We start from the raw sequence: 25,621 nt of genomic DNA, 5'->3' as shown, positions 1-25,621 counted from the left end.
CAGTCAATACATTAATTGAAAAGGACGACTAAACAAATTTGTTGCCAAAGTCTTACCTCATCCTCCTCAGACGAGTCCTCCCTTGTGCCAGTTTCACCTTCGCCCTCACCACCAAAGTATGATGCACCCTCTTGTGTGTTCATTCTGCTGTTGGGATTTAAGTGGCAGGAAACTCGATTATGCCCTGTCTGGCGACAAAGACCGCACCTCTTCACCCCCTTCACCGTTTCCTTTCTTTGCCTCTTTCGACACCGCACCAACTCGTGCAGTGAAAAGGACCATACTAGACCATTTATCTAGTTTTAACAACACTTTTAATAGCCCAACACTTGAGCCCAGCATTGGTTTCAGAAAAAATGTGCATCTCAAGGAAAAAAATTAGTCCAGAGGCCCATCACGATTGACCCAAGTTCAACCAACTGTGTTCTAACCTAACCCGCCCGACCCGTAACACCATCGGCCTCTCCTTCGTCATCCTCTCGCCCACCATCCCCGCGCCGCTTCGATCCTTTCTTGTTGGACGTCTCCGGCAAAGCCATGCATCTATCCGAAACATCACTCATTGTTATTCGACGGTGATCGAATCCAGCTCCGGCGAGGACACTATGCAGATCTTCATCCTCCGAACCAACGAGTCGCGACAGAGGCCGCACTTCAGAGAGCAGGCAGCTCTGCAGTGTGACTCCGCGGGAGAAAGCTTCCTGCAACTCCATTACTCCATTGACGGGTCAGTGACGGATACGTATCCATCGCAGCTTATCTTGTATGCGTCAAACGACGTCCACGGTGCTTTTCCTTCCCTCCCAGCCCTCCTCTATCATGTCTGATTTAGCGTTAAACAGAATCACTAACAACCATTAATTTAGTTCTTAAAACATGATAAACTAATTCTACATAAACCCAAATAATTTTTTATTGTAACAAAAATAACCAGCTACAAAGTGAGATTTGCAAACTAACCCCTCTGACACACCTAAACCACTAACCAATTATAGGAGGAGAGAGAAAGAGTAATCTCTACCATTGGATTGAAAAAGCAGAGAGATCCGACGGCCAACCTCAAATGGCGCACCGATCAGCCAAACATAAACATCATGTGCACTGGTGTGCCAAAGAATTTCGGCACACCGAATCCGTGCCCGAAAATGAAATAGAAGACATTTTACTAAACAGGAACAGGAGAGCTTCTCCCGCGCCATAAAAACCCATTATCATCCCTACTCACAAACGAGTTTTCCTGAACCAGTAAAGTGACTTTTCCTGAACCAGTAAAGTGACCTATCCATGTTACGGAAGCAATAACTGAGAATGTCTATGAGAATAAAATTTGGTTGAAGACCTAAAATGCCCACTAAAATTTCGTTGCAACTACTTTGGGTTTCATTCAAAAAGGAAGTTATGCAATGTATTGCAATTTTTATTGTCCCACGGGCCATCTTTGTGAATTAGAGTTTTAGAAGATATTTTTGTTATAATTATATAAAATCAATATTTAATGCATTATTAAACTAATTATCACTCGAAAATATTTTTAATCATTTTAATTATATTGATACAATTCTAATTCTTATTCATTATCCAATGATTTTATTAATGGCAAGTTGTTACCTTAATGGTGATCCATTTATGATAATGATAATGATAATGATAATGATAATGATAATGATAATGATATGGTATGATAATGATACGAAGTTGGCCCGGTTACTCTATTTATGAAAAAAAACAATGATTCTAATAATGATATGATATGATAAAATTATATATTATTAAATTAATTATCAATCAAAAATATTTTTAATTATATTAATTTTAATTATATTGATAGAATTCTAATTCTTATTCATTATCAAATGATTTTATTAATGGCAAGTTGTTACCTTAATGGTGATCCATTTATGTTGATAATAATAATAATAATAATATGGTATGTTAATGATATGAAGTTGGCCCCAGTTACTCTATTCATAAAAAAAAATAATGATTCTAATCATGATATGATATGATAAAATCATATAATTTTAACTGAACAAATATATGATGTACAACTAACGTAAATAATAAAAAATTATCTTATTACTAATAATGAATTTACATATTTATTTTTTTAAATAAAGCCTATATATAAAGTTTTTTGTGGTACATGAGACTAGATCTGAGAGCCAACTCATTTTCTTTAAATTTATTATTCTTCTTTTACTACTTCATAGAATGTATTCTTCGTTTTTCATCGAAGTTGATCCTTTTAAGGTACAATTTATAATTTTGTATAGTAGTTTTTATATACTCATTTTATTATATTATTCTTTTGATAATTTAATAATTGTTCTTACTCCAACTTATTCTTTTCGTCTAATGTTCCAGTGCGATTGTCTTTTACCGCAATCGTTTACAATGCATCACATCCATGAAATACTTCATCGAGTTGTATTCACTGATTCGGGTTCTAACTACATGGATGTAAGTTAGATCTGAGAGTCAACTCAATTTTTTTAAATTTATTATTCTTCTTTTACTACTTCATAGAATGTATTCTTCGTTTTTCATCGAAGTCGATCCTTTTAAGGTACAATTTATAATTTTGTATAGTATTTCTTTTATATACTCATTTTATTATGTTATTCTTTTGATAATTTAATGATTGTTCTTACTCCAACTTATTCTTTTTGTCTAATATTCCAGTGCAATTGTCTTTTGCCGCAATCGTTTACAATGCATCACATCCATGAAATACCTCATCGAGTTGTATTCACTGATTCGGATTCTAACTACATGGATGTAAGCGTCCAAAGAAGAGGCAAGAAACTCTATTTTAACGAAGGATGATTGGATCTACTCACATATTATGACCAACCTAATAGAATATGGGTAAAATTAGTTTTCTTGAGAGGAGATCGATTTTTTATTGAGGAATTGTTTCCACGGAACTTTGTACGCCAAGTTCAAGTTCTATCCCCTCCATGCTTTCTACATTTGTCCGGAGATCTTCGAAGTGGATATGCAATTTCAACGATTGATAATATATTTAAATTTTCTTATTTTAAGTTTTTCGTTATTAAAATAATTTTATAACATATTGTGATTTTTTTTCAGAAATTACCGGCCTTCTTTTGCATCATTGCAATGCCATTGAGGGGGAATAAGGATCAGTTTAGTTTCTCAGTGTGGCAATTCTATACATTGTCTTATTGCATGAATAACCGATAATGAAGCTTATTTAACAAGATGATGGTTTGAATTTTCAATTTACATATTTATTTTTTTAAATAAAGCCTATATATAAAGTTTTTTGTGGTACATGAGACTAGATCTGAGAGCCAACTCATTTTCTTTAAATTTATTATTCTTCTTTTACTACTTCATAGAATGTATTCTTCGTTTTTCATCGAAGTTGATCCTTTTAAGGTACAATTTATAATTTTGTATAGTAGTTTTTATATACTCATTTTATTATATTATTCTTTTGATAATTTAATAATTGTTCTTACTCCAACTTATTCTTTTCGTCTAATGTTCCAGTGCGATTGTCTTTTACCGCAATCGTTTACAATGCATCACATCCATGAAATACTTCATCGAGTTGTATTCACTGATTCGGGTTCTAACTACATGGATGTAAGTGTCCAAAGAAGAGGCAATAAACTCTATTTTACCGAAGAATGGTTGGATCTACTCACATATTATGACCAACCTAATGGAATGTGGGTAAAATTGATTAGTTTTCTTGGGAGGAACTCGATTTTTTATTGAGAAATTATTTTCATGGAGCTTTGTAGGCCAAGTTCAAGTTCCATCCTCTCCATGCTTTCTATGTCTGTCCGGAGATCTTCGAAGTGGAGCACATAATGAGATTGAATTCCCTCAATTTAAGTTCAGTTTTGCTAAATTTGTGTCAAACTCGGATATGCAATTTCAATGATTGGTAATATATTTAAATTTTCTTATTTTAAATTTTTTATTATTAAAATAATTTTATAACATATTGTGATTTTTTTCAGAAATTACCGGCCTTTTTTTGTATCAATGCAATGCCATTGAGGGGAATAAGGGTTAGTTTAGTTTCTTGGTGTGGCAATTCTATACCTTGCCGTATTGTATGGATAGTGAATGATGAAGCTTATTTAACAAGAGGATGGTCTGAATTTGCACAAATTCTAAATGTCCAAACTTACAATCAGTTGGTTGTCGTTACGAGAATGACTATAATCTATACGTGTCTAAGGATTAGAATAAATTAAATATTATTTAAGTAATTTAGTTCTAATATTGGTATTTGATTAAATTCGTTTTACATTAATTTAAATTTAAATTGTTGACTCAATTTATATATTACGACTATTTTTATTGGATATGTTATTTTTAAATGTTTTAATATAAGATTTCTTTTTTTCTAATATTTAAGTTTATTTTTTTTCTTGGATATATGTCATTACAGGTTGAACATTGCTATTTAACTAGAGTTAATACTCAAAATGGCCCCTGAAATTTGGATGCAGACTCAATTTGACCCCCGAAATTTTAATTGACTCAATTTGTACCCCAAATTTGAATAAGTGACTCACGTTAGCCCTTTTGTTAATCTTCGTTAATGGCACGCTTACCTGGAACATTAAGTGACACGTGGGCTTGACAGGTGGGCTTATTAAGTCGTTTTCTCTTTGGTGGGTAATCTCTTTTCAAACGACAGCGTTTTCCATTCTGAGGTTAAAATTCAACAACACCAATGATCAAACCACTCAAAACAGGGAAACTCTTCTTCTTCATTCTCTCTCATGCACCATACTGTGGAAGATCAATGTCGCTGCTAGTGTAGCTTGTCGCACGCGTTCTCGTTTGCTAGCACGAGAAAGAAAAAGCTGCGCATTCTATGTTTGGGTTCAATGTTATGTTTTCTGTCTTCTCTTGATTGGAGTTTACAAGCCATTAATTTGTACTCTATTTGATACTCAAATAGATTGAGTCCACTGTGAAAGAAGATAGTTTTAGTTATTGATCCTTTTCTGTTAGGGTTTTTTTCTTTTAAAAGACTGATTATGATTAACGTTAACTGTGTTAACTGTTACAGAGAAGAAAGGACATCTAAATTAGAGTTGAATCATTTGTTTCTAACATATTTATACTAAACATGCTAGCAATTAGTGGAGAGTTATGAGTACTCGCACTTAGTGTTGGAATTATGTACTATAAAGTACATAAAGAGTACAAATTCAACTTGTTTCAATTTGAGATGTTTAGTTTTATTGTTAGCATTTTACTTCAACTCTTCTAAACGATTCAATAGCTGAGTTTTTTTTTTTTTGAAAATATAAAATGAGAAAATCATGAATGAATAAATGGATTATGCTTGTCAATGTGATAATGCGGAGCTGTTAATTATGGACAACAAAAAATTGTGTAGCTGTTGTTATACGGATAAATTTTATATAGGAATTTTTATATTTTCTGTTCTGAAAAAATATTGATTGGCATGTTAATGTAGAATCATCTGATGCATGATATGAAAGGCCTTGGATGTTGAAGTTAATTTGTTAATTGTTTGAATTATATTTGTAGATGGGTGATTTGATAACTATTGTCTATCATCACGGAGGCAGCTTTGTTACAAAGAATGATGGCAGTGTAGTTTACGAAACGGATAATACGGGTGAATTAACTGGACTAGATGAAGATAGATTGGATGTATTTTCACTAAAGGATTACTACAAGGAGCTCGGTTATGCTGATATTGTTGAATATTAGTGGCTTATTCCTAGGAGACCTTTAAAGAATGGACTGAGAGCACTTTCACATGACAAAGAATTGTTAGAGATGTGCTATCTTGCAAGAATGAACCAAGGAAGAGTCCACTTATATTTTGAGCATGGAATTTCCCAACCTCATGATAATGAAGTAGCTGAGTTAATAGAGTTTATTCCCATTACTCCTGAAGAAGACAAGGATGCACCTATCACCATACAAAATCCAACAGGAAGCTCAAATGATGTCTCAACTACAAAGTCCAATGAAGAACCAGCAGTCCAGACCCAACCTGAAGTACTAGTCCAGGACCAAGAAGATCCACCAGCTCAGGCCCAACCCGAGTCACCAACCCAGACCCAACCCAAATCACCAACTCAGGCCCAACCTAATCCACCAGCCAAGCACAACTTATCTAAACCCAAGCCCACCTCAACCAAATCCACCACCACCAACATCAAACCCAAACCCAAACCCAAACTCACTCCAAATTGGAATAAAATTTAACACTAAACAAGAATTTATGGAAGCTGTGAGGGACTTTACCATTTAAGAGGGGAGGCAAATAAAATTCAAAAGAAATAAAAGCTACAGGATAAGCTGTCGCATAAAAGAAGAGCAACCAATGCAAGGAGCTAATTCTAGGACAGCGTCAAAGTTTACTGAATTTATGAATTTTGTCCCCACTCCGGGCTTCAAAGCACCAAGGAAGAAATAGACTTTAAATTATGTCTTTTGTGGATGAATTGATAAATGCAATCCAAAGTGTGTGTTTTGAGGTTATTTTGTGGCTGTTTTGTAACTAAAATTTACATCAATGGTTGTTTATGCCTTTTATTATGTCTTGTATAGGGCTTTGTTTTGAAACCTTTTAAATAGCCCTTTTGTTTTGTGACTATAATGATGACAATGGTCATTGGCATGACCATGGTTGACCTATGATATCAGATTCAAGGTTTATTATTATAACTTATTTTACAATTTAGATATTTAGTAGATAAATTACAAATTAGTTTATTATTAATATTTGCAGATTTGTAATCAATCTTTTGTTTATTCTTACCATTTTATTTTTACAGGTTTAGTCACAACTTTTAATTTACATAATTATACCTATTTGTAATATCCTTACTGAATTTGTAGGTTTAGTCAAAACTTACAATTTACAAAACAGATTTGTATTGAAAAAAACATAATTGTAGTGACATTAATTCAATTTTATTCATCACTTTCCTACACCCAAGGCATAGCCAATGGCTATAACTACAAACAAAACAATAAAAAAAACTCAAAATACTATTCCATACTTTTAAAATCCTAATTTCAGCTTCTATTGCACTAATCTTCCAACCCACGTTCATCTTCCAATACTCAATGCTATTTTCATTTTCACGTCTGCCAGTCATGTCTTCTTCCACGACATTTGTCGACACAAAAAGTCCACACCATCTATTTCCAGAGGTCTATCACAACAAGAACCACAATAAATTATACATGTATTACAAAAAGATGTACATTCAAGAAGGAAGCAATTCAGAACTCACATTATAATTTGGACATCCAAAAAATGGTCTTTCTGGATTTACTTCTGTTCCAGACCAACGAAGAACGGGACGCATTCCACAACCGCACCAGTGTGGAACCTTTCCAGATCTAGCTCGATTTGGATTCCTATCCAAACTTCCATGTGAATGAGATCTGTTGCAGCTTCCAGAACATTGGCTGGTACTCCTCATCATCTTCTCCAACACCCAAACAACGTTATCAATTTGGGAATTTGACACTTGCTAGGGTTTTATATTCATTAAAAGGGGAGCTAAATTGAGTCTAAAAAATTTTTTCCTATGTCATTAACGTTTAATAAGGCCACCTATCAACTCTGCGTGTCACTTAACGTTCTAGATAAGCGTGCCGTTAACGGAGATTAACAGAAAGGCTAACGTGAGTCACTTATTCAAATTTGGGGGGTTCAAATTGAGTCAATTAAAATTTTAGGGGTCAAATTGAGTCTATCTTTAAATTTCATGGGCCATTTTGAATATTAACTCTATTTAACTAATTTTGAAACTTTTTTTTTGTCATGTTGTAAGTTAAAGGAAAACCTGGAACTGGAACAACAATTAAGTTATCTCCGTGTGACCTTAAAGTCACGAATTCAAACCGTAAAAACAACTACCAATATAATTACCAGGTTAGACTACATACATTATACCTTTTGAATGCAGTCATTTCCCGTATCCTACGTTAACGCAGGATACTTGTACACCGGATTGTCATTTTTTAGTCATGTTGTAAGTCATTGGATGAATGTAGGTTCTAATGTTTGGATCAAGGCAACTAATACAACTTAGAGCAATTCTGACTGTGATGCTTGGAGTAATGATCCAAATATTCTATGCTACAATTGTGAATCTTGTAAGGTTGGATTAATAGAAGATCTTAAGAAAGATTGGAAGATAGTAAACTATAATCAATGTTATATTCTTGTTCATCTTACTCGTTGTCTACTCCATTGGTGGTTGTGCATTAAGAAATAATCGAAGGGACAACTACAATAAGAATGCAAAGAATCAACACCATCGATTTCAACCTTTTTTTTTTCCCTTCACAAAATGATGAAAAAATTTAAAATAATAATGCAAACCAAATGTCAGGAAGCCGACTAATCCTACTTGAGACCAACTATCTCTGCTAACACAAATTTTTTCCATTCCTAATTGAAGCCACCGGGAGAAAAACAAAACCCAAAAAAAGAAACACTAGCGTGTCACTCGATCAACCTGATCTACCTCATGTTGGTATATGAAATCTACTGGATTACATACGATTTTTTATTTACAAGTAAATCAATTACAAATGCTACAAAGAACAAAACTATTGTTGAAGATACAAACAATTATTGTTGAATATATTAGAAAGGTGAAATGTAACATTACCATATGATATCAATCATGTTTGATTTTGGGGTTGTGAAAAGAATTCCTTGGCATTGTGAGCTACTTCTGCCTCCACGATTGCTTCTAGAACTATGTCGGATCCTTTCACATCAGCTGCCAATACAACCAAAAAGTTTGTTTCAGATATCATTCTATAACAAAACTACACATGAAAGTCCACCTTGATAATAATAATTAAAGAAAAATGAACGAAAAAAAATTAATTGGGGTAAAGAGCAATCATTAGCCACTCAAATCATTGACAAATAACAAACAATGAGACAATGAACTAAAAGGCATTCAATGCATCCCCAAATGGTCCACACAAAGTTATTAAACTCTCAAGTTAACTTGTAAACTCTTACAAGTTCATCAGTTTAGGCTCCAACCAAATGTACGACTTTACGGATAAACCGTCAAGATTTTATCAATTAGAAAATCCACTTGACCATGTCAAGCGTGTATTTTCACCACTGATTGTATACTCTTGAAAGTATCCACTCCAGTGCCTGAACACATACGCATATATGTACGTGATCTAACATGGATAGGATGAGATATTCATCAGACAACCCCCAATACATTATGCACAAACTATAAATATTTTAGCTAACCATAGAAACAAACTAACAAAATCTAGCAACAACTAAAAGTTACCGCTACGATTTGGTAAGAGTCCAGCGCTTTCAGCGGAAATTGGCAAGACAGTATGCTGCAGTTCAGGTTTAATCTTCTGGGGTTCAGTACTACTTGCAGCTAAACTGTTCTTGATGATAGCAGACTCTGCCAATCGGGCATATGTCGTTGCTTGACTTTGCATGTTGCATGAATTTGATGAGGCCAACAAAGGTGAATCCTGGAAAATATTAGATACCATGTAAGCACATTTTCCTGAAGCGGCATATAATTTATTTCAAGTTCTATTTGTGTTCAATATAACCTTGATAACAGTGGGTGTTGAGTTAGTGGTAGCAGGGGGTATGGACTTATTCTCTCCAACGTCTTCGGCTTTTTTGGTGCCTAATCATCGACGACAGAAGATAACAAGATTGCGCAGAATTTTAGCAAATCAGTACAATTTTAGAATACTAAACTACAATCCAAAACAGAAAAATTCAAAAAAAACTATACCATTTGGAATAGATGTCTGGTCAGGATTATCCACAAGCCTGCGGGTCATAGGGCCGGGATTTATGAGTGATATACTTCTAATTTCATGACGAATAGCATCGAGCTGTGCCATTGTGTCCTGCAGTTCCTTGTGAACCTAACGACAAAACAGGTGAATACAATAGAATTTAGTTTTTGCTCATTGAATGCCATTACCAAGCTGTGGGATGATTACTCAAATTCTTCAATACAATGTAAATATGTGCCTAACTTTTGCACTACTCTTGTATTATTAAGAAATTCAAAGTAAATATCAAGCATGAAATCACGATCCCCATCTACACTTAAGGGACAGATTTTTCTTTCTTTCTTTCTTTCTTTTTATTTTCCCTCTTTTTTATTATTATTCTGGTTCTGAAATTACCTCCTCCACTGGTTTAACTTTCTCCAGATTATTGTGAGAAACCAAATGTAGCGCATATGTGACCTAACAAATCTAGTAAATGCTAGTTATAGCTCTAGGTTGGAGAAAGGGGAGTCGATGTGACCAAACTCCATACATCTAAACTTGTAGAGTTTAGGTAAACATGAATTATAAAACTCAACTAGCAAATGTGTCAGAGTTTTACTTGTAAAATTGTAAACTTGATATCGGACCTAAACGTATATGCCCATAAGAGTTTACGAGTTTTCACTCAGAGAGTTTGGTAACCTCATGAGGAGTACCTGGCGAGCTTGGGTTTGCTGCATAACGCTGTCAAATTGGCCGCGAGCCAATTGTACATATCCAACAGCGCGACCAGCTAGCCTCCCAGCTGTTCTGGCTATGATTGGCAAATCTTTTGGGCCTATTACACATCAATTTGTCAGAGAAACAATTTTCAAATTCCTACAATCAAAATCATCATACAGTAAAGAGAAAATAAGACCAGCAGCATGAACCAACCAATTACAGCAGCAGTGACTCCAATCAACAGAAGTATTTCTCCATATGAGAGTCCCAGCATTTGTTACTGTCAAATTTTCAAAGTCAAAGATTAATTAAATTAAATCTCTGTAAACTAAAATCATAATTTGCATATCCGAAAAACCAAACATAATAAACAGCATTTATGATTAACATTGAACTATCTCCATTTCATTGGTTACCATTTCATGACAGATTTAATATTATTACCTACGGTTGACGATACATACGAGAGAGGCAGAGGCAAAGGGGGTAGCAGCAGTGATGGGAGAGATGTGTTTTGAAGAAATTTGGAAAAGATAAGTGATGGGCAAATGTTTGGTGATAGGTGGATTAACTTTCACAGAAATCTTGCATAGTATGCCCGGGAATGAAGATTCCAATGTTGTGTAGACCCTGATATTCCCACGAGTATCAAATAATTTTCCAAAAGTGCACCTAATTATTATTAACTCAAAATTAACAATTTTAACACGTTTACCCAAGAAGCTAAGAATTGCTTGGCAGAACCTTATAAGGATGCTATAGTGATTAAGGTGCTAGGTAAACATTATAGCTACACTGCATTGTCTCATTAAGATGTACGATTTGGGATCATTTGCGTTCTATTAATTCAGACCATAATAGACCATGGATGGCCGTTGGTGATTTTAATGAGATTGTGGCACCAGATGAGAGTACAGGTGCTTATTTTTCTTCTCACAGAGCTAGTCTATTAGCTACTACTCTGGATGACTGTGAGCTCTTTGATCTTAAAGTGACTGGTAGGAGATATACTTGGTATAGAGCAGTTCAGGCTGGCAGGGACTTGGCTAAAAGATTGGATAGAGCTATAGTTAATGAGGCGTGGATGACAATGTTTCCTGAGGGTTATTCTGAAATTCTTAGCAGGCTTCATTCTAGAATTGGAGCCAACCATGGAGTGAGCTTCAACATCTAATAGATTTAGATATGACCCTAGCCAATTAATTTGGTTTTGTCTGTTTTTTTTTTCTTTTTTTTTTCTATTTAGTCACCAAAAAAAAAATTAACAATTTTAACCTAAAAAAATTAACACTCTTAGTAGAAAAACAACACTTTGTGGTCTAAAAATTAAAATTTTAAACTCAAATTCATACATTTGAACACACCCAAGGTTCTGAAAACTAGACCGGTCATTGAACCATTTTAATTATTGATTTATTAATTTATTGGTCTAACCGTTTTAATTGTGGTCTAATCAAAAAAACCGTTTAATAATAAAATAATAAATAAATATAGTCTAACAAAATTTAAAATGTCTTCCAAATATAACACAAAAATAGCAACACAACAGAACTAGAGCTCATTAGCAATCAAATAATCATTCAATAAAAAATTAAAGCACGAAACATTTAAATAATCAATAATCAAATAATCATTGAACATGGCATAAATAAAAAACGCAGAAGAAGTTAGCAATGAACTGACCTTCGAAGCCTAGGGTTTTTTTTCTTTGTTAAGCTTCTTCTCTCTGAACTCGAAGGAAGGAAATTGGAATGGAGAAGGGTTTTTCTTCTGAGAAGTCTGAGAAGATGGGCAGAATCGTGACGGAGACAGAGGCCAGGCAACGAACACGACTCAGAAAACGGTGGTGGGTTGGAAGAACCTGTGGCGACTAGACGAAGACGATGGTGCCTGAGCGCGCGATGGACGGCGGCTGGAGCGCGACGGAGCAGATGAATACCAGGGACTAACGCACCGAGCTCGAGGAAGAAGAAGCTGCGATTCTTGAAGGAGGAAGAAGCACGGACGACCAGACGACGATGGTAGTGCCTGGGCGCGACGGACGGCGGCAGTCCTTGCGGCGGTGGAGGAAGCTAGGGTTTCCTGTTTCAACTTCCTCTTTTGATTTGGGGAGAAGCTATTAGGTTAGGTGTTTGGAATGAAGACTGAAGGCAAAGGGAAGGGAGGTCATCCGTGCGGGAACCAAAATGACACAGTTTCATCCAAACCGTCGGTTTCGGTTCCGGTCTGACCGACTGGTTTTCGGCCGGTTCAACAGTTTGTTAGCGGTTTTTTATTAACGGTTTCACATTATTAGCCGGACCGTTAATTATTGCTAGTTCATGGTTTGACCGGTTCGACCGGTCCGATTTGGTCCGGTCACGGTTTGATGCACTAACGTGTAAAATCGTTTTATAAGTGCATCAAATCACATAATGTCATATTAGCAAAAATAATTATCTTTTACATTAATCGTGTGAATGGTCATCTAAGAGAACAGTTGTAATTGCACAACTGTATAAAATATTTTACAATGTCAGTGCATCAAAATTAAACTCAAATTATATAAGTAACTAACTAATTTATTTTATTTTAATTTATATGTTGAAAATTTTATGAGTGTTATTATGTTAAATTTATTTTGATTTGATATATTTGGTTGAATTATATAAAATTTTATTATAGTTGTGTTAATTATTCTTAACAAAAATTTAAAACTTAAATAATCTCTAATTATCCATAAATATCTACGGATATCTGTCACTCTTGCTAAAAAAATAAATGAAAACCTGTAAAATTGTGACAAAGATGGAGTGAAAATGAAACAGAAGATGTTTTACTAAATAGGACCAGGAGAGCTTCTCCCGCACCATAAAAACCCATTATCATCCCTACTCACAAAACGAGTTTTCCTGAACCAGTAAAGTGACCTATCCATGTTACGGAAGCAATAACTAAGAATGTCTGAGAATAAAATTTGGTCGAAGACCTAAAATGTCACCAAAATTTTGTTGCAACTACTTTGGGTCATTCAAAAAGGAAGTTATGCAATGTATTGCAATTTTTATTGTCCCACGGGCCATCTTTGTGAATTAGAGTTTTAGAAGATATTTTGAACAAAATTTTTTTTTTAAAATGATGGAAAAAAAAAGAAAAGAGAGAGATAAAGTTTGGACTTAATATATGAAATACAGATAGACACTTTGCTGAATTACTGTATCCGTGTATCAGACACATTTCGAACACGACATTTGTCCGATAAATGTGTCTGTTATGTCAAACAGTGTCTTAATAAAAAATAAAAAAAATTTTCTGAACACGCTTGGACACACCTAAATATCATCATGTGTTAACGTGTCAAGTCTTATTCTTAACATATATTTTTAAAATAAATTTAGATATAATATATATTATTATTTATTTAAATAAAAATATTTTAAATACTTGATATAATTAAAATAAGATATTAAAAATAATTAAAGATTTAATTTATATTTTGATATCAATAAAATATTAAAATATCATTACGATTTATTTAAAAAATACTTTATATTTTATATGTATATATACTTCTATGTCTTATAAGATTTTAAAATTCACGAACATCGTCCGTGTTCATGCATCATAGGACTTAATAAATCTTTTTAATTTTTGACACGGGGGCTTAATAAATCTTTACTCTGGAAGTTGAGAAATACTCAATGAATTGGTCCCTCCCTCACTCCAGTCTCAACAGCAGAACAACTAATAAAATATATTTCATACATGTTCATTGACATACATAATTTTTCTATACATTTCATGAGGATGAGGTGAATATTCACACACATTTTTTGGTACCTCATATACGCCCGCTTACTTCTTTACCTACTTGAGCTGAAATAAGATATTCACATTTTCACTAATTTCTGCTCAAGAAGATACAAAAGTTGTGTCAAGATGGATAATTTCTTTATTAATTTATTTATGATAGTGTACTGGTATAAAATAAGTTGTTTCAACATAACACTGGATACATAGTATAGCAGATACATGCCTATATATTATGAGATAGCACATAGTGAAGCTGTCAACACTAATCAAAGTTACGCCTGTTCTTGCAGTTGGTCCTGCACATAGATCCATGAAATGAAGAGTTAGCATCATGAACTAATCATGCATACAAAGGTTCGGATCGCTCGGAAGGAAAGGAAGGGAAGGGAAAAGTTCAATAAACTCTATTTTACTCTTCAAACCCTTCCCTTCTTTCACATTCCTATGAACTTTTACATTGAAAAAAAATGTACATTTCCAATAATATGTTTCTAGTATTAAATTCTTAATAATGTAAAAACATCCTGTAAACCACACGCCGTTATATAGGTTTTAGCTGTATTTCATAGTTCCTTAGCTTTCACCTTTATACCATCCTTTTTAGAAGGGAAAAAGACATGGGAATTTTATCATGTCTCCAAATTTCCCTCTACCACCCTATTTCAAAGCTCCCCTAAACTGGGGAGTCTCACAGGATCACAAAGTAAATTACGAGCTTATTAAATTATTTTACAAATAAGAAAACTTAAACTCAATTCTTCTCAGTCCTTATGCTTCCTTTTCCCTTTCTTCCTAACTCTCAGTCTCCCACATACAACATAATGCTTTAGAAAAAGCTAAGCATTAAGCAACAAGGTAACTAACTCCTTTCGGCCTGTTATTGTTGAAGTACCCAGGTAGTTTGGTAAAGCTATATGGAGGTACAAAGGAAATGATTACCAGATTAGATTAATCATATAGGGGCATAAATTATATTAATCAATGTCAAGCATAATTTAGGACTTCTCACTAACTTGGAGCTATGACTTCAGTCACAGGCATTTCTGTGACTGAACCAGTAGGTTTGACTGATCTTCATATTAATTAGTTCATATCAGATAAGCCCATAATTTGAGAGACAATGTAATATCCTATAGAATACCTAAATGAACACTACGTGCAGTGGGGAAGAGAGAGAAACGAAATTCAAAAAAAAAAAAAAAGTAATATGAAGTGAGTAACACTAACCTCTGTCACAAAGAAGGCGTGGAAACCATAAGGAACTCTATGCGGCAGCTCAACAACAGCAACAGGATCTGCTGACATTGTTTTAGCATCGATGACATGCACGAACGATTTTCTGCAGCGTTGTAATTTAATTTAAATTCGGGCAATTAGGTTTTTATTCTTTCGATAGAGGAGACTAAGAGAAAGCCATCTCAGAGTAAGTATATAAGAGATGAGCGATTTGTGACGACTAGTCATAGTAGCCATAATGGCCATTACTGTAGCAGTTTTACAATTCATAGAGATTCAAAGTTTTACATTGACTATCAAAGGCTCAAGAGAACCCTCCTTTTTTATCCGAGCTTGGAACAAGCTTTGTAAAAAGTTTGCAACAAGCTCGACATACACAGGATCACAGATTCTCATATAATTCATTCACATTAAAAGAAAAAAAAAAACTGCATAAGTAATTATTTGAAATGTCAATGGAAAAGTCATACCCAGTATTCTCATCATGTACAAAACAGATCAAGTATCCATCGTCTTCTTCAGAAGTTGTCCCAGGGATACGTGGGACAAAAACAGCCTCGGAACCAAACCTCCCGGGTCCCAAGTCGTAGAGACCCTGAACATTTCCTCCGACTTCAAGCTTTGTTTTCCCAGAGTCCGGTTCGGCATGCAAATCAAATTTAATAATTCCAGTAACTTTTGCAATGCTGTCTAATGTGGTTCCATATACATATCGTTGCTTCCTGATTTTGACAAAGAAAATAATAAACACAGGAGAGGCAAAACAAACATAAACTTAGTTATCTTAGAACATAATTTGAAAACCATATATCGCAGAACTATTATAAACATTGTCCAAGAAGCACAAAGAATGTGTCCACAAAACCGTAAACCCTTAACCGAATAGAATGACGACCAAGAAGAAATAAAATGGTCAAAACTTTGGTATCTTACCTGCCAGTGTAGCTTTCATTCACCCTGGGAAAATCAACAGCAGATGCAGATAGTTTCTTTTGAGAAGCTTCGCCAGATTTCATGTTAAATCGCATTTCATACCTTAAAAAAATTGTCAATATATAGTTAATAAAGTTATATACAATAAATAAAAAGTTTAAGTAAATTTGATTCCAATAATAACAGGGTGAAGAAAAGAAGTCTATTTACAGTTCATTTGAGAAATTTTCAAGCTTTTCCTTGACAGTTCCGCTGACCATGTCCAGATCTGGATTCTTAAGGCGGCATGTGATCAAAACAACCTCATCCTCCTCCTCCCATGCATTAGCTGGTTTTTAAAAGAATAAAAGAAACATAAGGTTGTCAAAAAGGTTGAAATCAACCAGCCAATCAATGAAATGAAAGCACAGATAACAAGTTGGTTTCACATCCTTTACTTGTATATTGTTCATCCCCATAACCCATCATAATGGACTCATCACTTAAATTGTTAGCAGAGAATTTACCTTTATGATCATTGAATTTTTACTGAATCATAATTGCAGAATGTTTATCATTATCATATATTAAGTAGAAGCAGAAAATATAAACATACCATTGTGGAATATGAAGCAGTTTGGAAGCTCGAACCACCTAATATGCTTCTCATCCTTAGCATACCGAGGTAGGACCCCAAATCGAGCTTTCTTGGTCGAATCAAATGTGAATATCAATGTCTTATTCTTTACCATTTCCTGAAAAATGGATTTTGATATGGTATGTTCAGTGTAACAGTAAAATTAAAGAGAGTTTATTCAAAAGCTAAAACTATTGGGTGTAAACATTGAAATAGCTTTTATCTCAAATAGGTTTTCTCTCATAGAAAAATCTTTTTAAATCATGGGATCACTTTTGCAGTGCAAAATTATAATCTAATTAAGTATGGGAGCAGAAGATTGACCACAACAACTTCGGTTGCTCTATGACCATGTCAGGAACAAACAGTGCAAATTTTTTTTAGGCTTGCCATTTTTCCTAGTCTATCACAATGTTGAAATTAGAAAAGCAAAAAGTTTTTTATCCTTATAATTATAATAATCATAAATAAGACTCATTTGAGAATCTAAATACCATGCTTGGCATAGTTGAACTATAATTAACTAATTCTTGTTTTTCCCTTTTTCAGAATATATGAATAGAAACACTCGAAATACCTTTGGCCTAAAATACAGAGGAAGATCCATAAATATTGCATAATTTTCTGTGATGGCAAAGTCATGCATCATGATAGGCTCTGCTATTGTTATGGGTACAGGATCATGCATAAAACCATCCTTTGAAATAACTCTGTACGTAATATATGGTGGTGTATGTGAATAGCCAAATGTGAACATCTCGCCTGCAAACAGGATATTCATTTAGTTGGAAATTGGAATAATTATTCCCCCAAATCATTCAACTTAATTGAAGATGGCTTCACCAGTAAATGGGTCAACTTTTGGATGAGCTGTGAAAGAATGGCCCAATCTCTTGTCATAATCTAACAAACCAAGTGTCTGCAAATCACCATCTTCAAAAACTTTAATAGCATCTGCATAAGTTCAAAAGGACCATGTCAAGGTGTTTATTNATAACGATAACTATTTGAATCCTCAGGTACAACAAAGTCATTAATCGAAGTTCAGTGTCTTTCTCCATGAAGGAAAAAATAATTGCTTAGATGATCATGGCTGAAGGATGGCTGAAAACTTAAGGGTTTTCTCAAAACCTTTGTTGAATCCATATAGTGACAGTTAAGATAAAATCAAGAGGTGCATAGTCTTCATAAGCCTAAAACATATAATAGCTGTACTTACAGGGTTTATCAGCTTCTGAGAGTGCTAGAAGCTTTCCGTGATGATATATAAGAGCTGTATTGGCTGGTATACATTAGAGTATGATTACAAGTTAGTTTCAGATCTTCCAGTCATGGTTTATAAGAAAAGAAAATGAAGAAATACAAAACAAAAAAAGAAAACTTAACAAAGCACATTTATCAGAAACCATCAAGGCTGACCAAAGGATAATGCACTATCTGGTCATTCTAGAAAAGAATTAAGAGCTATCTTGAAATTTGAAAGATCGGTTAGAAGTTTACAGTATTTCGTAAAGTACCGATATTGAATAGATGTCCATGCATGATGTAGCAAGCACGTAATGTTCACGTCCAAAATACATTAAAATCATGGTCTGAATTGGACAGAACAAGATAGATAGCACAATTTACCTGTTCCATTCCCAAAAGACAAATCAAGTACTTTCAATTTAGCTCTCAACATTTGCATGTTAACCATCAACAGTCCAAACAGACCCTTGAGATCTCCAATCTGAAATATGACATTTAAGAGTATTTAGCACTTTCTTGTAGAATGGATTTTAGAAGTTGAATGGAAGACTTGACCTTTGCACCTTTAATACAAATTTGGATCCTCTAAAGTGAGGATTTCACTTTTGAAGGTAAAATAAGAAGTTTTACCATTGAAGCAATAAAGTAAAATAACTTCTATTCTTAAACAATAGGGTGAAATCCTTCACTTTATCCCCTAAAGAGAGATCCTCACTTTAGAGGGATCCTCCTCATACAGTCAAAAAAGGATCGAGAAAAAGTAGTAAACAATTGGAAGCATATAGTTTGACTGAACTGAACTTTCGTATGCTCATATTTAAATGAGAAAGAAGTTGATAGGTTCTAGGGGAAGCAATATCACAAAAGTGAAAGATATTGACAACTGACAGTATCAGAAGCACAATTGATTCAATCAAAGAGTGAATTAGATAAATATTAAAGCAAAATAACCATCAAGAACAGATTTGAAATAGGAAATGTTTGCAATGAGGCCCCACTGGTCATACTTAATTAAGAACTACAAATAATACAACTAATCCCATGCGGCATGCGGGCATTCATGTCTGCCCACTAAAGCAGTCACTCACTTAATCAAGCATGCAACTCAGGAAGAAGTGCATGCAGAGACAGACTAAAAAAGAAAATATTTAAATAAAATAGTAAAAGTAATAATGAAAAAAAAAAGAAAACAATGACAACAAGGCTAGTGCACATGGTATCATACCTTCATAAATTTGGCGCCTCCAAAGTACTCTTCCTGTTTAAGACGAGAAGTTTTCACAAAACGAGAAACATATGTTGCTTTTCCATCTTTGATACGCAAACCATGAATCATTCTGAAATTCAATGATATGTAGAACAACATTGGAGGGCCATAGTGTAATATAATCAGAGAAAAAAAAGAGTTTACAAGATTTTGACTTGAGCTTGCTAAGGTATAAAACAATTCATCTGCCTCTACCAACAGCTCAAAAGGCACACAAATGGTTTTATACTTATTAAGTTTTTCAGCCACAATATTTCGCATTTATTTCAATAATAATAATAATATCCACCAAACAGAGCATTCATCCTTGCAGATCTAGGATCAAATATCACCACTCTATTTACATGAAATATTATTCTTGAAGACACTTGAAAGAAATGTAAGTTTGTATGAAGGAAGCAAATTACATACCCATCTCCATCAAACCTGCAAAACGAGAGAGGAGGGTATATTGTATAAGCAGTGCTAAGAATAAACACATTTCAATCCAGATAAGCTGAGACACCTCCAGTTTAAAACTAAATCTTCCCATAAAAATAAATATTGCTAATGGAAAATCAATAAGTTGAAGCTAAAACGGATGAAAAACAAAGAACAAAATTACCAGTGATATCCGGCCACAGGAGAAAACTTCGGATTAGGTCCAACCCTGACAAACTCACCATTCAAGCAATCCTACAAAAAGACTTACAAATAGTAAGAAATGAGTAACAGCAGTTGATACAAGAAAAGGTACTGATTATAGACATTTTACTTCAGCAATCAGAAAATAGAAATAGTAACCAGTTTTCAAGGGCAGAAAAGCAGAAAACCCAAAAACATAAAAGAACTATTTTAATCATGGCTAGTAAAGCACAAGAAGGTCTATGAATTTGAACTGAGGCAAAAGATGCTACAATAATTGAAGGACTGTAGTTCAAATGACTAACATTGGAATAGACCTACGTCAACATTAACAATTAATGCATAGTATTTTCCTCCTCCTCAAGGTTATATGGATTTCTCATTTTTGGCTTTCAATTATCTATCAGCGTGAATATATGAAACTTTCTTCAGTTGCACTTAATAGTTGAATAATGTCATAAGATGATGATTTCCAATAATTCAGCCAGTTTACTATGAGAAAGTGGCAGCTTCAATGCTTATTAACTACTAAGCACCAAGTCCTGTATAAATAGTCCTAAGAACATAGCATAACATGCTCAGTAAAATCAATTGACAAAAACTAACTACACAGCGAAAAATACTGAAAGTTTATCATTAAAACAATTCAGTTATTGCACTGATTTCTATAATATGCCATAGAGACACACTCATTAAATACATTGGAGTCCCTCTTAAAATTCCCAGGAAGCTACTTATGTATATATCTTCCCTCATAACATGGCAAGATCCAAATCCTATATTTATTTATTTTAGTTAACTGGATCCAAATCCTTTACAAAAAGTTACAAGCTAGGATAAAATAATAAATAAATAAACAGAAATGTTTTGATGTTTTCAACAACCATTATTGCAGAGGTCAACAACTTCTATTATCTATTTAGCTTTGGAAGACTTACGCAGGAAAGTTTACAAAACAAGAGAAAAAATATTAAATCCAAACCTTTTGTTTATCCAATTCTTCCTACGTCTTTTTTAAAAAAAAAATTAAAATAATTATTCAACCATACTAGGCATACAAAGAAAATCAGCCACCAAATCAACCACTCATAATTAAAATGTAAAATACATATTGAAAATATGTAAAACAACACATGTATTTATACACAAATTATTGGTGGCCGATTTAGTGGCTGGTGTTAACATAGCATTTTTTTAATCATTTTGTTCATCATAGATATAAATCCCTTTCCTTTCTTCATATAGCTTTGGTTTCCACAACCAAACCAAACCAACATATGAAACACAAACACACAAGACTGTTAAGCTACGCTGTACAAATTAAAAACAAAAAAAAAAAAAAGAGTTACTGGCACTAATTATTCAAAAATTGCAAGAAAGAATAATCATATGATAATCTTGATAGTAACTAACCGGGAGGTGGCCGGTGAGTGGAAGATCCTTAGTCGGAGGGGTTTCATCGGGAAGAGGTGCGAAATTACCAGTGAGGTAGTGATGTGGGAGTGAAGTGTCATACATCAACTTCACTAGAAGCTTCTCCAACAAGTCTATCACTTTTGACGTGAAACTATTGCTCGGTTTTGGTTCAACCGAAACTATCCCGTTCCTCTTCTTCTCTTCCTCCATGCTTATCTGATCCTCTCTCTCTCTCTCTCTCTCTCTCTCTCTTCTTCCCCCTTCTTATTCTGGAACTAACATAAATATATGGTGGAGTTCTTGTTTTGTTGAGTGTCTGTACATACTGACATTCATAGGAGAATTCACCAATCGCCACTCATTTTAGTTGAGGTTAAAAAAAATGAATTTATTAGATAGGAATTCTCGATTTTAGAGGTCACGATAAAACTGATAAATAATAAAATAAACGAAAAAATTTGTTTGAAAAAATCATCTTTATTATATTTAGACTTTTAGGACAAAACTAAACTCCTATCTATTTTTATTTTGGACAATTTGCATCTTATCAATTAGAAAATAATAAATCAATCTCAAAAATTCAATTTCGTTAGACATATAAACTCTTTTGTTAATATTTTCAACAAGACTTAACAAATTTTGTTGACATGTCACGTTAGACTTAACTAAACTGGTGCACTGTATTATAAACTGATTTAAAATCAATTTTTTATTTAACAAAGTAGTTTGGTTCAATTTCTAAACAATTTAAAATAATTTAGTGTAATTTTAGTTCAGTTTATGAAAAAACTGAACCGTGAACACTCCTACTTTAAAGTTAGACTATACTTGGCTGAGATAGATAGTAACAATTAGTTTGAGACAACTAAGTCTCAGCCTAATAATCATCAAAACGACATTGCATTGTGAGGAGATGAAGGATGTGACTCAAAAGGCATTTGACCCTTTTCTCCATCAAGTGTTTTCAGAAGTCTAAAACAACTCTTACTTCTCACATAAGATTACTGTGAATCTTTACCAGCGGGTACATTTTTCTCCAAAATGAGGCGATGAAGCTATGAAGTGAAGCGTTGTTGACAGCACTATAAAAGGTCGACAGAGCTACTAACAGAGACCCAAACGCAGAGGTGAGTCAGCGTGGTTCTCTTTTCTCAAAACTTTGTGTATTTTTTTATTTTTAAATTCTGTGTGCTCCCAAATTTGTCATGTTATGGTAGTTTTAATTATGTAAATTAGTCTTGTAATTGTTGACATTAGTGAAAAGATTAAATTTTTAATTTTAGTTTCTTTTTGTGTTTCTATTTTTGCATGTAGATGTCATATGAGATTGTTCTGGTTTTTCACCATGGTGTTTGGTTTGAAAGAAATTCTAATAGAAAAATGTATTACATGAATGAAAAAGTGCATACACTTCCTTCATTAGATATAAAATTATGTGAACTTTAGAGATTTTGAACAGATGTTTAAGGAGTTAGGGTATGTTAGCTATAAAGAGATGTATTAGTATGATACTAGTGTACTTAATCTGGAGTCTGTATTGCATGTTCTTAAAGGCGATAAAAAGATTAATGAAATGTGTGAGAAAAAGCAGCAGAATACAAAAATTAATCTACTTGTGATGTGCATTCTCAATTTTTTTAGTTATTTGATGCATTTTGTAATTGATTCTACTAATTGTTATTACTACTAGGAATGTTTCGGGGATTGGTTATAGCTCTGAAGGAGATTATGCCAAAGGCTCATTGTAGAAATTGTATTTTTCATATATGGAATAATTTTATCAAGCATTATAAAGACAACAAACTAAAAAATTTGTGTGGAAGGCTGCAAGAAGCACAACAACGAGGGACTTTTAAGTATTCAATGGAGTTGATAAAAAATGTGATCAAAGATGCTTATGACTATCTTGCAGGGTTACCTGGGTGCATAGACAAAGGCTTATTTTAGCCACCATCCGAAGGTCGACAACATTACAAATAATATATGCGAAGTATGGAATGACAAGATTATCGAATATATATATAGAGAGGGAGATTTCCAACTCGCTTTAAATTAGCGCTGAGGTGTACACTTAATTGTACGCTGATGTGGACACACAATCAGTTCAACTCAAATTAGTATCCCAAATTTGATTAAAACACCCAAATTGATCTATTCACACTTATAAAACCCTAACTCCCAAATGTTCATCTTTGTTCTTTGTATTCAGCTTTGTTCTTCGTCTCCACTCTTCTCCTCCTCGTTACTGTTGTTCATGTTCTTTGTCTCCACTCCTCTCCTCCTTGTTGTTGTTGTTGTTGTTGTTGTTCGTCTTTGTTCTTCATCTCACTCCTCTCCTCCTCGTTGCTATTGTTCATCTTGTGAAGCTCTGAAAAGTTGTTCTTTGGGCGAGGCATGATGGGCGATGATGATAAAAGTCAAGGAAGCTCAAGTAAGAACAACTCCAGTGGGAAAAATTACAGTAACCGGGGGATTCGAACCAGGGGTAAGAACGTTGTATTATGCAATTGTAGGTTGCGTACTATGATTAAGTACTTAGCAACGCCAGAGAATTTAGGAAGACCTTTTTATGGGTGTCCCAACTATGAGGTAAAATGCTATATTTGATGGAATTCAATATTTCTTTTTGTATTATTATAGTTTGAAATTCAGTGTAATTTCTTTTGTTGGACCGATGGATACGAAAAACAAGGTGTGGTTCAGGTTGCACAAGAAATTTTTAATGAACTCAACTGGAGAATGGAATCTTTAGAGAGTAGTATTAGCACATTGAAGATGCTTATGTTTGGTGTTTGGTTGTTTTGGTTTTTAGTTAAAAAATAGCTAGAGTGTGAGTGTGTCCATGATCATTATGTAATGATTTATGATTATAAATAAATGAAGTTAAGTTTTTCTAAACTTTGTATCTCATTATCCTGGATGAAGGATAATGTAATGACAAAATAAAGCTAATAAATATACACCTTTAACTAGACCAACTGGTAATATATCATTATAATTACAATAACCATGACAATGGTATTGTCTTAACAAAAGTACAAAATAGTGTCAATATGCAACAGCATAATGCAAAATACAAAATATAAACTAGGCCAAAAGTTTATAACTAAGGCTATATCACCATGAACAAACACTAACAAAATGCAAGTTCAGACTTAATCCATCACAATGCAAATCAAAAGCAACAACTAAAGCAATAACACTAAATTATTCTTACTATCATAAAGTAACAACTAAAGTCTTCATGACATCATTAGGATTTCTTTCTTGGTGCCTTAAATCTAGTTGTTGGAATAAACTTCAACAAAGCACCATCTTTTCAAATATTCCTACACTTGCTCCTTCCATTATTTCCCTTGAAACCACATCAACAGCACCAATATTTGACTTTAGAGAACTGACTGCATCAACAGATGGCCTAACAATTAGAAGTTTGTTTTGTCTAATTATCTTTCGCTTGGACAACTGTCGATCATAACAACTAGAATCAACTACAATGCTAATATTTACAACATTAATAGTAATAGTTGATCATAATACTCAATAAAATTATTCAAATTGTGACTTGTAAATAATTTTAGTAACATAGATTACTTTAGCACCACCTTGAGCAACAACACATTGAATAGCAGCACCTTCTACAGCAGTACCTTGTTAGGCACCAGCTTCATCACCAACTTAATCATCAACTTGAGCATTTTATGGAGGCTTCTTCACCAGCTTCATCATCAGCTTGTTCTGCAGCTGCTGCAGCCTCCTCTGCCCTTAGCTTTTTTGCAACTTCGCACAAAATTATGTTCATGCCCTTTGTAGTGAGACCAACATCGCCACAAGTTCCACTAAGTGAACTTGCCATATTACCTCTTTAATTTTGTAGATTTTCTCTCTTGACTGCCTCCAACAGGGGCCTCGTGCATCATTCTTTCTTGCATAGAGCTTTGGTCTCCCACAAGATTTTGGTCTTGTCAGCGGTA

The 25,621-nt window shown here is 33.9% G+C and overlaps 2 protein-coding genes and 1 long non-coding RNA gene across 9 annotated transcripts; 1 reads left to right on the top strand and 2 right to left on the bottom strand.

Annotated features, from left to right (window-relative positions):
- LOC107614426 (sec-independent protein translocase protein TatB) lies at window positions 7,030–11,195 on the bottom strand. Of its 3 annotated transcripts, XR_002352971.1 has the most exons (9): window positions 10,960–11,195; window positions 10,729–10,795; window positions 10,509–10,630; window positions 9,804–9,939; window positions 9,613–9,692; window positions 9,330–9,528; window positions 8,673–8,786; window positions 7,281–7,475; window positions 7,030–7,199 (listed from the first exon to the last, which is right to left on the bottom strand). XR_002352971.1 is itself a non-coding variant. In XM_021109865.1 (8 exons), the coding sequence occupies exons 2-7, from the start codon at window positions 10,787–10,789 to the stop codon at window positions 8,686–8,688; spliced, it is 699 nt and encodes a 232-aa protein (XP_020965524.1). In that variant the 5' UTR covers window positions 10,790–10,795; window positions 10,960–11,195; the 3' UTR covers window positions 7,030–7,199; window positions 8,673–8,685. The 3 variants fall into 3 exon arrangements, 2 of the variants coding, with proteins under 2 accessions (XP_020965524.1, XP_016172124.1); XM_021109865.1 differs by lacking the exon at window positions 7,281–7,475; XM_016316638.2 differs by lacking the exons at window positions 7,030–7,199; window positions 7,281–7,475 and having other exon boundaries at window positions 8,350–8,786.
- Window positions 14,230–22,023, bottom strand: LOC107613055 (carotenoid 9,10(9',10')-cleavage dioxygenase 1). Of its 5 annotated transcripts, XM_021109863.1 has the most exons (15): window positions 21,645–22,023; window positions 20,212–20,282; window positions 20,019–20,072; window positions 19,566–19,677; window positions 18,722–18,821; window positions 18,312–18,374; window positions 17,936–18,046; window positions 17,670–17,854; window positions 17,072–17,210; window positions 16,687–16,804; window positions 16,477–16,578; window positions 16,014–16,265; window positions 15,535–15,646; window positions 14,531–14,603; window positions 14,230–14,370 (listed from the first exon to the last, which is right to left on the bottom strand). In XM_021109863.1, the coding sequence occupies exons 1-14, from the start codon at window positions 21,855–21,857 to the stop codon at window positions 14,580–14,582; spliced, it is 1,656 nt and encodes a 551-aa protein (XP_020965522.1). In that variant the 5' UTR covers window positions 21,858–22,023; the 3' UTR covers window positions 14,230–14,370; window positions 14,531–14,579. The 5 variants fall into 5 exon arrangements, with proteins under 5 accessions (XP_020965522.1, XP_020965521.1, XP_020965523.1 ...); XM_021109862.1 differs by having other exon boundaries at window positions 14,233–14,603; XM_021109864.1 differs by having other exon boundaries at window positions 14,233–14,603; window positions 17,709–17,854.
- Window positions 22,514–24,522, top strand: LOC110266068. The gene is made up of 2 exons (XR_002352970.1): window positions 22,514–22,774; window positions 23,560–24,522. It is a non-coding gene; the product is annotated as an uncharacterized LOC110266068 (long non-coding RNA).

The sequence above is a fragment of the Arachis ipaensis genome, chromosome B08 (genome assembly GCF_000816755.2).
Source record: "Arachis ipaensis cultivar K30076 chromosome B08, Araip1.1, whole genome shotgun sequence".
NCBI lineage: Eukaryota > Viridiplantae > Streptophyta > Magnoliopsida > Fabales > Fabaceae > Arachis > Arachis ipaensis.
This window is presented reverse-complemented; position numbering and strand designations above follow the sequence as displayed.

Excerpts from the sequence above, each read along its gene's own strand:
- LOC107613055 (XM_021109863.1), bottom strand. The coding sequence starts at position 21,857 with ATGGAGGAAGAGAAGAAGAGGAACGGGATAGTTTCGGTTGAACCAAAA. Across the intron at positions 19,678-20,018 it reads TGCAGGTTTGATGGAGATGG|AATGATTCATGGTTTGCGTA; the intron begins GTATGTAATTTG and ends ATTGAATTTCAG. Across the intron at positions 17,211-17,669 it reads CTCTGTATTTTAGGCCAAAG|GAAATGGTAAAGAATAAGAC; the intron begins GTATTTCGAGTG and ends TCCATTTTTCAG.
- LOC107614426 (XM_021109865.1), bottom strand. The coding sequence starts at position 10,789 with ATGCTGGGACTCTCATATGGAGAAATACTTCTGTTGATTGGAGTCACT. Across the intron at positions 10,631-10,728 it reads AGTCACTGCTGCTGTAATTG|GCCCAAAAGATTTGCCAATC; the intron begins GTTGGTTCATGC and ends GATGTGTAATAG. Across the intron at positions 9,940-10,508 it reads AGCAAACCCAAGCTCGCCAG|GTTCACAAGGAACTGCAGGA; the intron begins GTACTCCTCATG and ends TTTTGTCGTTAG.